This window comes from Panthera pardus, unplaced genomic scaffold (assembly GCF_024362965.1).
Source record: "Panthera pardus isolate Hobbes unplaced genomic scaffold, ASM2436296v1 HiC_scaffold_3, whole genome shotgun sequence".
Lineage (NCBI taxonomy): Eukaryota > Metazoa > Chordata > Mammalia > Carnivora > Felidae > Panthera > Panthera pardus.
The window spans coordinates 448,398-461,591 of NW_026526876.1; the positions used below are offsets into that span (position 1 = coordinate 448,398).

At 42.0% G+C, this 13,194-nt stretch overlaps 1 protein-coding gene across 3 annotated transcripts in view; it reads right to left on the reverse strand.

Annotated features, from left to right (window-relative positions):
* The window catches only part of DHRS7B (dehydrogenase/reductase 7B), a 61,328-nt gene extending 50,919 nt beyond the window's left edge, over positions 1 to 10,409 (reverse strand). For 2 of the 3 annotated variants that reach the window (XM_019413231.2, XM_019413230.2), the window contains exon 1: positions 4 to 197. Coding sequence is in view for 1 of the 3 variants with exons in the window: in XM_019413227.2 (XP_019268772.1) it covers positions 10,293 to 10,312 (20 nt within the window). In the remaining 2 variants the exon portion in view is untranslated. Of the gene's footprint in view, positions 1 to 3; positions 198 to 10,292 lie in introns of those variants that run through there. The other variant, XM_019413227.2, reaches the window with a different exon arrangement.
* Between the last annotated feature and the right edge of the window lie 2,785 nt (positions 10,410 to 13,194).

Sequence of the window (13,194 nt, forward strand, 5' to 3'; positions counted from 1 at the left end):
TACCCTGGCTGCTAAAACATCCTCTGCTGTTGCATGTTTACCTCATGTGAGTGTTTCTCAACCTCAAAGTATGAAATGAGATGAAGAAGAAAGCCCAGAATTGTCTGATGCCTCATGCCAGAGTTCTTGGAACCCCTGGTTGTACGTGATCTGTCCACACGTGGTCTCTCCCTGGTGGCCTAAGCCCCTCAATTCGTCTCTCTGTTTCCTGTGTCAGATACAAAGTGGATGTTGGGTAAATACTGCTGAATGAATGATGAACAAACGGACAGCCTGTGTGAAATGAGCCAACTGAGCCCTAACAGCACCTGGGGCTCCCTCCTAGTTTTCAGGAGCTAGAACGTCAGGCCCCAATCACTATCCCAAAGAGTCAGTGGAGAGCAAAAACGATACCACTTTGGTGCGACCTACCAGACTGGGCCCTTGGGAGGTGCATGCGCAGGTATGTGAGAACCACTCTTTGTCACGATTTGTAAATCTCCAGGTTGAGAAGAGAGAAAAACACTCACCCTTTGTGAAGATCCGGAAACGGACAGGAAAAGAGGAACAGTGCTGCTTTCAGATGCTTTTTATGTGTTACAGAATGCTATAAGATCTAATGTCACAATCCTTCATTCCCTTGAAAATGTGGTACAAATTACTACGTATCCCAACTCCTCAAACCAGAAGTACGTTTCTATATCTAACATAATCTCTTACCTATTCCGTGATTCCTTCTAACACACAACTTTAATAGAGTGAAACAATATTACACAGATGTCCAAATTATACTTTAAAAAAGTAACTTTTAGCTTGCTACCATAATTGGCTATTGTATGAAGAAAAATATTAATAACAATTACTAACTTTTTAAGGTTTGCAACGTCCTGGGTTACATACTCCATACCCATGATCTCATTTCATCCTCGTAGCAATCCTATGGGGTAGGTATGATAGCTATTTCCATATGCTAAATGAGAAAAGCACCTGAAATCACACTGCTAACAAATGGCAGAATAGAGATTTGAACCAGGTATTCAGATTCTAAAGTTCACATTAACTATTAAGTACATCAAATAAGGTGTAAATAATAATTTTAATAATCCTTTGGTTGGAGCCTAAAACAGGAAGAATTTTAACACTGTCTAGGAGATGAATAAATCCCTATACTCGGCTGAAATCACCCAAACAAAATACAAAAGCTTTTATGCAAGAATGGAATGTAAACAAGCTAATTGCCTAATAGGAACTCAGTACAATTTCCTTGATTCAGCTGAGCAAATGTTTTAAGCCAATCTGGACTATAATACCATACTCAGAGAATTGAGAAGCAACAGCGGTTTCCTAATATACCTTGCGGTTGAACAACTAAGTACTACTCACATAAACCTGGAGAAACTTACCTCTCCCTTCAAAACTTCATGTTCCTAGTACAAACGTGACCTTAGCAATAAGTTCAAACTACTGTAAGCAATGTTCCATTAATTCAGCTGCTATCAGCAGACCTCTCCCTCCATAAGCAGATGAGCAGACAAGTCTCAGGTTACCACGAACTTAAGATGAGAGGGAGAGCTCAAGTAGAATCTAAAATCATTTATCCAATTTCCTACCTTGCTGGGTGGCAAGAAGCTTCCAAGCTAAATTTGCATGCCATTCAGGCTCAATTTTCATCCTCATGCTTATGGCTTTCCAGAATAGATTAATGGAGAGTTCATTTCTGCATTAAAATCATAACATTACCCACAAAAGAAAGGTCTCATATGTGGATGACTGGGGTTAAAAATAAGAAAACAGGCCCAAAATGGAGTCACGTAAGCTAAGCCCCACATCACCAAACCGAGTCTTAATTACAGTCTCAGCCTCTGCCAGAAATGGAATCTTAAACCAATCAGGAATTATCTGGTGAACATTAGTGACGTAATTTGCCTGACAGACCCCTAGCTCCCCTAAAGGAAAGTGACCTTGCCAAAACCAAACCACTTTTTGCTAATATAACTTCCTTGTTCCCACTCCCTTCTGCTTATAAAAGTCTTTTCATTTTGTACAGTTCTTCAGAGCTCCTCTCTGTCTGCTAGATGCAATGCTGCCTGATTCATGAGTCACTGAATAAAACTAATAGGACCTTTACTTTTTTTTTTTTTTTTGAGAGAGAGAGAGAGCGCGCAAGTAAGCAGGGGGCAGAGGAGCTGAGGGAGAGAGAGAATCTCAAGCAGGTTCCATGCTCAGCATGGAGCCTGATGCAGGGCTCAATCCCACAACCCTGGGGTCATGACCTGAGCTGAAATCAAGAGTCAGATGATCAACCAACTGAGCCACCCAGGCGTCCCAAGCTAATAAGATCTTTAAATTTTACTTACCTTGAATTTTGTTTTTTAACAGTGGGTAGGACTGAGAAATGATAGTTTTGGCTGGAAACTACCAGCAGGATCCAGATCCACATTTTTCTTTAAATCAATGTGTAAGAAATTATGGGCTAGATTTGGCCATTTGAGGGCATCCTACCTACACTCAACTACATGGAACTCACTTAAAAGTCATCTTCAGAATAATCCCCCTTCTGTGTGTGCTCCACTCCAACATTTTACTGCACTGTAAGTATAAGTAAATTTTTAAAATTGACCTTTCCCTGTTGCCAAAAGGGAACGAGATCATTTTTTTCTCCCTCTTTTTTCTTAGAACATTTTTTTTTTTAAAGCTAGTATTTATAAAGTTTTCTTCTGTCCCTTTGATATGTATGCAAATCTTTTTAAAGGTTAAATAAGCTAGCTGCAGAACTCAGGAATAATTTTCCTGAGAGTCCTAGAAGCCTTTTATTTTATTTTATTTATTTTATTTTATTTTAATCTATTCTATTCTATTCTATTCTATTCTATTCTATTTTAGAGAGTGTGAGCAAGGAAGGGGAGAGGGAGGGAGCATCCTAAACAGACTAGCACAGAGCCCAGTGTGGGGCTCACTTGGGGCTCAATCTCACCATAAGATCATGACCTGAGCCAAATCAAGAATCAGATGTCTAACTGACTGAGCCACTCATGCGCCCCGAAGCCATCTTTTTTAAAGAACTTACCAAATTCAACATCTGAAAAACAAATAATCCAATGAAGAAATGGGCAGAAGACATGAACAGACACTTTTCCAAAGAAGACATCCAGATGGCCAACAGACACATGAAAAGATGCTCAACGTCACTCATCACCAAGGAAATACAAATCAAAACCACATTGAGATACCACCTCACACCGGTCAGAGTGGCTAAAATTAACAACTCAGGAAACAACAGACGTTGCCGAGGATGTGGAGAAATGAGAACCCTTTTGCGCTGTTGGTGGGAATGCAAACTGGTGCAGCCGCTCTGGAAAAGTGTGAAGGTTCCTCAAAAAATTAAAAATAGAACTACCCTACGACCCAGCAATAGCACCACTAGGAATTTATCCAAAGGATACAGGAGTGCTGATTCACAGGGGCACTTGTACCCCAATGTTTATAGCAGCACTTTCAACAATAGCCAAATCATGGAAAGAGCCCAAATGTCCATCAACTGATGAATGGATAAAGAAGATGTGGTTTATATACACAATGGAGTACTACGTGGCAATGAGAAAGAATGAAATCTTTGAATTTGCAACAACGTGAATGGAACTGGAGGATATTATGCTAAGTGAAATAAGTCCAAGAAAGATATATGTTTTCGCTCATATCTGGATTTTGAGAAATTCAACAGAAGATCATGGGGAAGAGAAGGGGAAAAAATAGTTTCAAACAGAGACTCTTAAACACAGAGAACAAACTGAGGGTTGATGGTGGGAGCAGGGGAGAAGGGAAAATGTGTGATGGGCACTGAGTAGGGCATGTTGGGATGAGCACTGGGTGTTGTATGTAAGCGATGAATCACGGGAATCTACACCTGAAACCAAGAGCACACTATATACACTGTATGTTAGCTAACTTGACAATAAATTATATTTTAAATAAATAAATGTAAATATCTAGGAAGACAGTGCTTCAGCTCCCCATCAGGGTAGGAGTTTAGCCTACACACCTCTATTACCTGCACAAAGAAATCAAAGATGTTTTATTTTACCTTCAGATAAAGGCAATTAATTAGTACAGATGACCACAATTACCAGCTGAATTTAGGATGAACTATGAAAGCAAGTACATCAAATGCCACTGTCAAGTCTTCTTAAAGATTACCATTCGTCTTGAGACTTTATATGTAATGGATTGTAAAAGGTAGAATTTTTTTGTTTTTGTAATCTCATTAGCACACTACTTGTGATGTATCCCAGTCTGGGTTAATGCTCATTCAGCAATAAAACTAGTTTCTTTCATTACATATTTGTGAAGATCATTTCTTACGTAGGCAGATTTTATTTTCCCCACATAAACGTGTAGAAATTCTATTCTCTACTGGGCTACCTTACTGCCACTTTCCCAACCTTGATGACCACAATACAAGAAAAAAAAATTCCTCCCTGACAAGAGTTTGTTAGGGATTTAGCCCATTACTGTCATCTGAGTGCCAGATACTCCTATATCATTGCCTCTGTGACACCTCCACTTGTATTATTTCAAAGACACCTTTTCCAAAACTGAACGCATGTTCTTCCTTCAGGGTTTCCTATCATGGAAGCACAAGCCGGAAAATGAAGAATTAGCCCTGACACCTCCCTCTCCCTTCTCACCCCAGAGTGAACATATTGTCAAGCACTATTGATCCTACCTCTTAAATAGTTCTCAAATCCATCGACTTTTGCCTCCACTGAGGAGCCAAAGTGATCTTTTAATAACACAGACCCACTGATGCTACTCTCATGACTGAAAATTTTCAATGGCTTCCCACCATTCTTAGGATAAGCCTAAATCCTTGGTATGACCTATGAGGCCTGCATGGTCTGACCCCTGCTACCTCTTCAACCTCATCTTCCTGACTCCCTCTCTCTCTGCCCTCCAGCCCCGACTGGGAGCTTAAACTCCATGACAACTGAGACTATGACTATTTGTTCATGCTATATCCATAGCACAGTGCCCAGCACATAATAAATGCAAAGTAAATGTATGTCCAAAAATAATGTTGATAAAACAACTGCAGCATCCTAAATGGAAGGCAAATAAACATTAAGTAAATTATGCACGGTGAAGGAAAAGAATGTCCTTATATATTTGTACCATAGGTGGCTAACACAGGGTGTGGACCATAGTGAGGCTATAAAATGTTCGTTAAATCATTTTGCAAACCAGAGACAATATGATGAAACAAAACATTGGCACTCAGTTTTTATTTAGCATTCTAGGGCAAACTACCGATGCCAATCACATCTCATATTTAGGTATTTATCCCTCCTCTCATCCCCAATATCCATCCTGTAGGCCACCAGAGGTCTAACCACATGTTTGAAGAAGGAGGGTGGACTCCAATCAGAACTGGAAAGTAGATATGGTTTGTGGAGCTGACTACACATAATCCAAGACTGGGGAGCAATACTGCTCTTAGGGTAAGACCCTTACCTCCCTTGTGTGTTTGACTTGGGCAACATCCTCCACCCTTTGGCCACACAGGTCTTTCAGTAACTGCAAGACACAAGCTGCTCCTATTCTCGAGGCATTGCGACCTGCTGGATTTGGAGTTGTAAGAAACACAGGGTGGAGGGCCACACCATCATGGTGAGGCCCTTCCTTTTTGCTGACTCCAAGAGCCACAGTCCTTCCCCAATCCAGGTTCCCTCTCCCTGGTAGCTCTTCACCCTTCTCTTTGCCCAACGTAATCCAACTCAGTCCTTAAAGGTCTCAGCTAAATATTTCCTCAGCAAAACCTTCCCTGTCTCTCCTCATTCCCTCCCACTGCCAAATGGCCCCATTATACATTCTCCTAGCACCCTCTACTGTCCTCCAGAGCACGTACTACAACTGCAACTGATATTTAATTTGTAATTCTCTTTCCGTCTCCACTGTTAGACTTATAAGCAACCCAACAACAGGACCGTGTCTGTTTTGACCATAACTATATCCCCAACACCTAGTACACTGCTGGTAGAGAGTAGCTATATTCAATAAATATCTGCTCAAAGAAGGAATGAATGAAATACATAGATAAGCACTAGTTTTTGGAGTACATCGAGTTGGCTCTGCCCTTACTAGCTCTGTGCCTTTGTATAAATTTCTTACCATCTATGAGCCCATTTCTTCCTCTATAAATAAAAATAACTGTCCCTACTTTATAGGATTATTGCGAGAATTGAATAATTCAATAAGATGCTTAGCATAAACTCTGGCACATAATACTCAATGAATGTTAACTATTATTATTCTTAAAGCATGGAGAAAGAGAGGAATGCATATGTTAGGGAAGGTACATTCATTCCATGCTCTTGACTAAAACACAAACACGGCTCTTTTATACAAACATACAGTGGCAAGTCTGAATACAATATTTTAAGTATACTATAGGAACGTATTATCTAAAAGAACTCTGAAGAAGAGAGCACAGGCGGTAACTTCTTTGACATCAGCCACGGAACTTCCTTCAAGATATATCTTCTGAGGCAAAGGAAACAAAAACAAAAATAACTATTGTAACTACATCGAAATAAAAACCTCCTGCACAGTGAAGGAAACAATCAACACAACTAAAAGACAACCTACTGAATGGGAGAAGATATTTGCAAATGACATATCTGATAAAGGGGCAGTATCCAAATATACAAAGAATTTATAAAACACAACACACAAAAAACCAATAGCCCAATTAAAGAATGGGCAGAAGACATGAGCAAACATTTCTCCGAAGACATCCAGAAGGCCAACAGAGTCATGAAAAGATATTCAACATCACTCATCATCAGGGAAATGCAAATCAAAACTACAATGAGATGTTACCTCACACCTGTCAGAATGGCTAAAATCAAAACACAAGACACAACAAGTGTTGGTAAGGATATGAAGAAAAAGAAAACCCTCTTGCACTGTTGGTGGGAATGCAAACTGGTGCAGCCACTGTGGAAAACAGCATGGAGTTTCCTCAAAAAATTAAAAACAGAACTACCCTATGATCCAGTAATCGCATTACTGGCTATTTACTCAAAGACTATGAAAACACGAGTTCAAAAGGATATATGCACCCCTATGTTTATTGCAACGTTATTTACAATAGCCAAATTATGGAAGCAGCCCAAGTGTCCATCAAGAGATGAATGGATAAAGATGTGGTATATATATACAATGGGGTGTTATCCAGCCATAAAAAAGAATGGAGTCGTGCCATTTGCAACAACACGGATGGAGCTAGAGAGTATAATGCTAAACAAAATAAGTCAGAAAAAGACACCATGTTTTCGTTTGTTTCAAACAAAACAAACATACAAAGGAGAAAAACAGAAACAAACGAATGCAGTGCCTGGGTGGCTCAGTCAGTTAAGCATCTGACTCGTGGTTTTAGTTCAGGTCATGGTCTCACGGTTTGTGAGTTCAAGTCCAACGTCCAGCTCTGTGTGGACAGCGCAAAGCCTGCTTGGGATTCTCCCTCTCTGCCACTCCCCAATCATGGTTGCTCTCTCCTTCTCTCAAAATAAATAAACAAACTGAGAGAGAGAGAGAGAGAGAGAGAGAGAGAGAGAGAGAGAACAAAAAACAGACTCTATAGAGAACAAACAGATGGTTACCAGAGGGGAGGTGTATGCGGGAGAGGTGTGAAATAGGTGAAGGGAATTAAGAGTACATTTACCTTATGAGCCCCGAGTAATATATAGAATTGTTGAATCACTGTATCATACACCTGAAGTCAATATAACACTGTATGTTAACTATACTGGAATTAAGACTTTTAAAAATCTAGAAAACAATTTTAAATAAAAAAGAAAAGAAAGGGGGATGGGCTAAATGGGTAAGGGGCATTAAAGAATCTGCTCCTGAAATCATTATTGCACTATATGCTAACTAACTTGGATGTAAATTTAAAAATATTTTAAAAAGAAAAAAAAAGAAAAGCGTAAATAGATCTGTCCATAAAGCCAGGAATCTTTTTGGATGTGAAGTGATCACGCATCTATATGCCTTGCACACTCCTGTGTACAGTGTCGGCCTCTTTCAAAGCAAAGCACATCAGCAACCCATTACTGCAAGGCAGTAGGTTCCAGACCTGGGCTTCAAAGTCTAAAGGACCACAGTCCAGCTGTGCTGACGTTGGCCCAGAACATGCAGATAAAACACCAGGCTTTTGCCTTTGATATAAGTGCCCTTCTCTCCCAGTAGGAAACTCCATGCCTTCATGAGAAAATGTCCCTTCATTCTTATATTGTCTGGCATCCGAGTAACCCTAAGAGACCCCCCCTTAAACATTATTTCTGTTCTCTCTTAGATTCTCCAAATTTAAACACATCACTTGACTTCTCTGAGCCTCAATTTCTTCATCTGTAAAAAATGGAACTAAAATAGTACTTCCCTCTTAGGTAAATGGCTCAGTATGTGCCATAAAATAAACATATGGTAACTACTGTTTCAGTGTTTCTACCAGGTTCCTAATCAATCTACAATCCAGAAAAAAAAAACACAACAAAGATCCTTTTCAATGCTATAAATGTGGTTTTTTTTCCAAAGTCCTGTGTTTGCTACAATAAAAGAAACCCCCCACCCAGGAATAAAAGGAATGATTCTAATGAAGCTTCAATTGTTGCAAAGGAAAACAATGGAACAAATCAGATGGTCTTCTGTCTACTGAAAAAGATTAATTCAGCAAAATGTAATTTATGCATATCCATTTTTAGAATGCCTCCTTTTAAAGGAACCCCTATTGGGACTACATAAACTCTCATCAACTGTTAATCTGGAAGCCTCATCATGTCGTTCTGGGGGTCGGCAGAATGCCATCCCAGAAAAATCCCCGCAAGAAGGAGCACTCAAGTCTTACTGATCACCCCCGACCAAGGCCCAGTCATGACCCTACTTCTTCCTCCCATCTCCACTCCTTCCCATCATAAGCCTCAGGAGAAATCAAAAGCTACCCTGGGAAAAAGTTGGGGGACCTCTGTATGTTCATAAAACTATATTATGACAAGGCTTCAGATTACCTTTTGAATATAACTTCTTTAACAAGGACCTCTTCAAAGGCAACCCCCGGACCAGAATGACTAGATTTAACACAGAGGCCTAGTTGTAAAACCCTGCCTCCTCCACTTATTTGTTGCATAAGTTCACTGAAAGCATATGAAGATACCACCCACTTTACTCTTTTGCGGTGAGGAGTAAGAGAGATATCTACAACAGAAAACATTTACGTGGGTGTTCAAAAAGCTAGTTCCCCTCCCTATCCTGCTGAAGAATTCGATCATTTTACTAATTTTATCTCTGGATCGCCAAGCTAAGGATCCCTTTTTCCACCTGCCACTTCTTTAGAAACTGACTTCCTCTTGGTTCTCCTCACCACCAACCCTGCTCCCACCCCCACCTCCATACCGGTCGGAAGACGTGAAAAGCACTTCCCGGTCAATTATTAGCTCACTAAACACAGGTATATATGAAGCTCATAAGTTACACCCAAAGTAACTTCTCAACTCTCAAATCACTATACCAAAGGGAACTTAAAAGAGAATTCTACAGGTACCATTTATTGGGTAACTACTATGTGCCAGACACTGGCGGGGGCATTCTACAGGCAATCTCATTTACATTTCACAACAACCTCACGAATATGGGCGTATTATTCCCAAAATTACAGCTGAGTACACAGGCGCCAAGAGTTTAAGACATCTGCCCTAAGGTGCACAGTCAGGATGCGTCAGGACAAGGATTGGACGGGTAAGAGAAGTAAAAGAGTCCCCTGCTGCGGGTGCTCAACAGTCCATACTCTCCCCTGCCGTGCGAAAAACGGGATCTCTCCGGCTAACCCTAGGTCTCTAACACCAGGCTCCAGCGCCACCAGCCTCCCGGGCTTGAGCCCTGCCGCGCGGCGCCACGTCCGTGGGTGCGGAATCCGGGAAAGGGACAGGCCCGAGCCGGGGGCGCACACCCAGCGCTCGGCGAAGCCCGGGCGGGTCCGCGGCCTCACTACAGCCCTTTCCGGCCGCACACACCGCCGCTGGGAGCTCCGCGAAGGCGCCGGCGGTCCAGGGAGAAAGTGCCAGAGGCGGAACTCCAGTATAAGTGCCAGCATAAGCTGAGCCTTCCTTCAGAATGAGGGGCGGCGGGCGGCCTCCACGCCCGCTTCCCTCCCCCTCGCCCGGGGCCCAGAGAGCACTCGACTCAGGATAGGCCCGCGCGCCTCAGCTCCGGGCGCGCCCCTGCGCCCCCGCCACCAGGGTCGCTTCCTCCCTAGCCCCTACCTGGTCGCCTCAGTGACCATGGTCAATCAAGTTCATCCTCCCGCCTCGGAAGCGACGCGAGACCTCCCTCGCCCAGCCCATGCGGCTCTGTCCAATCCCGGCCTTCAGGCTGCGCATGCGTGCCGGGCTGCCTCCCTCAAGGTGCAGGCAAGATCCGCCCGACTCTGAGGTCAGAGAGGCGAAGCGTACGTAATTGCCTTCCTTCCATCTTCTGGAGGGTAATTCGGAAGGTCGTGGTTTGTGTTTCGAGCGCTCTCTCGGTTAGCGTGTTGGGGTCGGGGGTGGAGGGCGTGGTCGGGACAGTGGAGAATATCTGCTACAGTTATCAAGACTTATTATAAACTATAAAGACATAACTAAAACAGCAAAGATAAATGAAAAGATCACTGGAAAAGGAGAGGCTAGAAACAAACCCACAGATTTGTAGTCGCGTTTTTTTCCCCCACAAAGGAGCCACCGTAATGCAATAGGAAAGTTACTTTAGGTAAATAGTGCTAGATCACTTGAATGACAGTAGGGGAATGGGGCGGGTAATGAGCCTTGACCTCTACCTCGGACCAAAAAAATAATTCAAGACTACACCTAACTGTGAAAGGTACAACTCTAGAAAACAACAGCGTGATATTGTGACCGTGGGACGGGGAGATCCTTTTTAGCAGGACAGAGAAGAGTACCAACCCGAAAGGGAAAGGCTGATAAGCTGGCGTCCTTAAATGTAAGACATGGAAATTTAAGACAAAAGAGAGTACAGTGCAAGCAATAGAGTGGAGAAGATATTTGCAATACATATATCTGAAAATGATTTTTATTCACAAGATCTAAGTAATTCTTGCAAGTAGATTTTTTAAAAGATCTGAATTTGTTTGAAGTGGAACTGTGGAAAAGAGGATGTTGAGAGAGAAGCTGAGACTTCTCATAGCTCAAAACTCAAGAGATGGCAACAGTGTATAAGTTGAGAAGTCTCGCTTCCTGTTCTCCAGGTACCCAGTTCTCTTCCCACTAGGTAACAATGCCACGAGATGTGTTTGTCTTTCCATGGCTCTCTTATGCATAATCAAGCAATTACGTATACATTCAGCATTCTCCCCACTGTCCCTTGTACAAACAGCATACTGTAGATACTGCTCTGTACATTGCTTTTATTCATTTTCATCAACTAATAATTTCATGGAGAGCCTCACAAGTACTCAATCTAGAAACAGGAAATTATATTTTTAACTAAATGTTAGCTAATCTTTTCAAATAATATGTATAATATGCTTTCCTTAGATATTTTCACAGGAATTTGTAGACCCGCCTGTCCCCTGCCCACTGTTCTGGAAACTCTAGACTCCTACTTGCCAGTTCAGAAAGTGCAAATGTCCCGGTAATAAACCCAATATGATCCTGAGTCCTTACTGCAAGACTGAGCCAGTTTTCTAGGGTTAATTTTCCAAGCCATCATCCATCCCTTCATACACTTCAGTCCTGCTTGGAGTCATTCTGGAAGCAAGAAAATAAATTCCAATGTTTTTATAGCCAATTTGAGTTGGATCTTCTGTCAAATGCAAGTGAAGAACTCTAACTTCCCAGCCAGGATGTTATACAAATAGACCCCAGGCTAGCACAGCACCATGGCTTTCAATGAAAATGGGACAGGGACTTTCTAGGAAGACAGAATAGACACACTATTCCTCTTGATAAGAGCCACTAAAAACGCTGGACAATATATATTTAAAAAGCATAAACAGTGTCTGAAAAGTGGAGAGAAGGCAGACTGGCTAGGGACCTTGGGACCTGAGGAACAACATGGTGGTGAGTTCCCTGGGGTTTGTTCTTGGTTTTGCCTCATTACCCCAGACTCTACCAGAGGGGCAGGCAGCCTAGAAATGCCCACGTGCAAAGACAAAGCCCCCAAGGAAAGACCACTACTCTCTCTAACTAGAAATACCAGGAAAGGGGCAGCTTTGGAAGACAGAAAATTTCAACAATGGCTCTACTCCAGCCAAAACCTCTGAAAAATACTTTAGCCTCACACCCACTCCTGCCAGAAAAAACTTAAGTGGAAAGCTTAGGCTTCTTCTCAAGGTAAGCAATAAAGGGACACCACTACAGCTTTCCTCCCTCTGCTGATGTGATGTCAGAGAAGGCCAAGTGGAGAGCTGGACTTTCATTCCCATTGAGCAGAAGGCTCTCACCCAATGTGGTGTTATGGTTCCACGTGGGGAACCTGAACGTCCACCCCCTCTTGATGGTGAGGAGGTAACCCCCTCCTTCCTTTCTGGGGTGGTCTTAGAGGGAACTAGATGAAGAGTCAGGACCTGTACCACTGCTCAGCAAGTGGCCTCAACAAGGCCAACTCCCATGCCACATGTCATGAAAGAGCTCCACAATTCCATCAACCAACAGAATTTAATCAACATGTGTAGAACATCACCCCATAACAACAGAAAACACATTCTTTTTAAGCATTCACAGAACATAGGCCAAGATAGACTGTATTCTGGGCCATAAAAAGAAAACACCTCAACAAATTTAGAAGAATTGAAATTATATAGAGTAAAAAAAAAAAAAAATTAAATAAATCGAAATGACCGAAAATGAGAATACAATATATGACAACCTGTGGGACACAGCCAAGGTGGTGCTGAGAGGGATAACACTGTGCTTACATTAGAAAAGGGAACAGTGTCAGAGCAAACAAGCTAAAAATAAATTAGAAAAAAAAAAAAGAGCAAAATAACCCCAAAGCAAGCAGAAGAAAATAACAAAGATAGCAGAAAGCAATAATATTTCATTTTATTTTTAAACCATGCTTATTTACTTATTTTGAGAGAGAGAGAAAGTGTGAGCAGGGGAGGGGCAGAGGGAGAGGGAGAGAGAATCCCAAGCAGGATCCATGCTCAGTGTGGAGACCGATGCA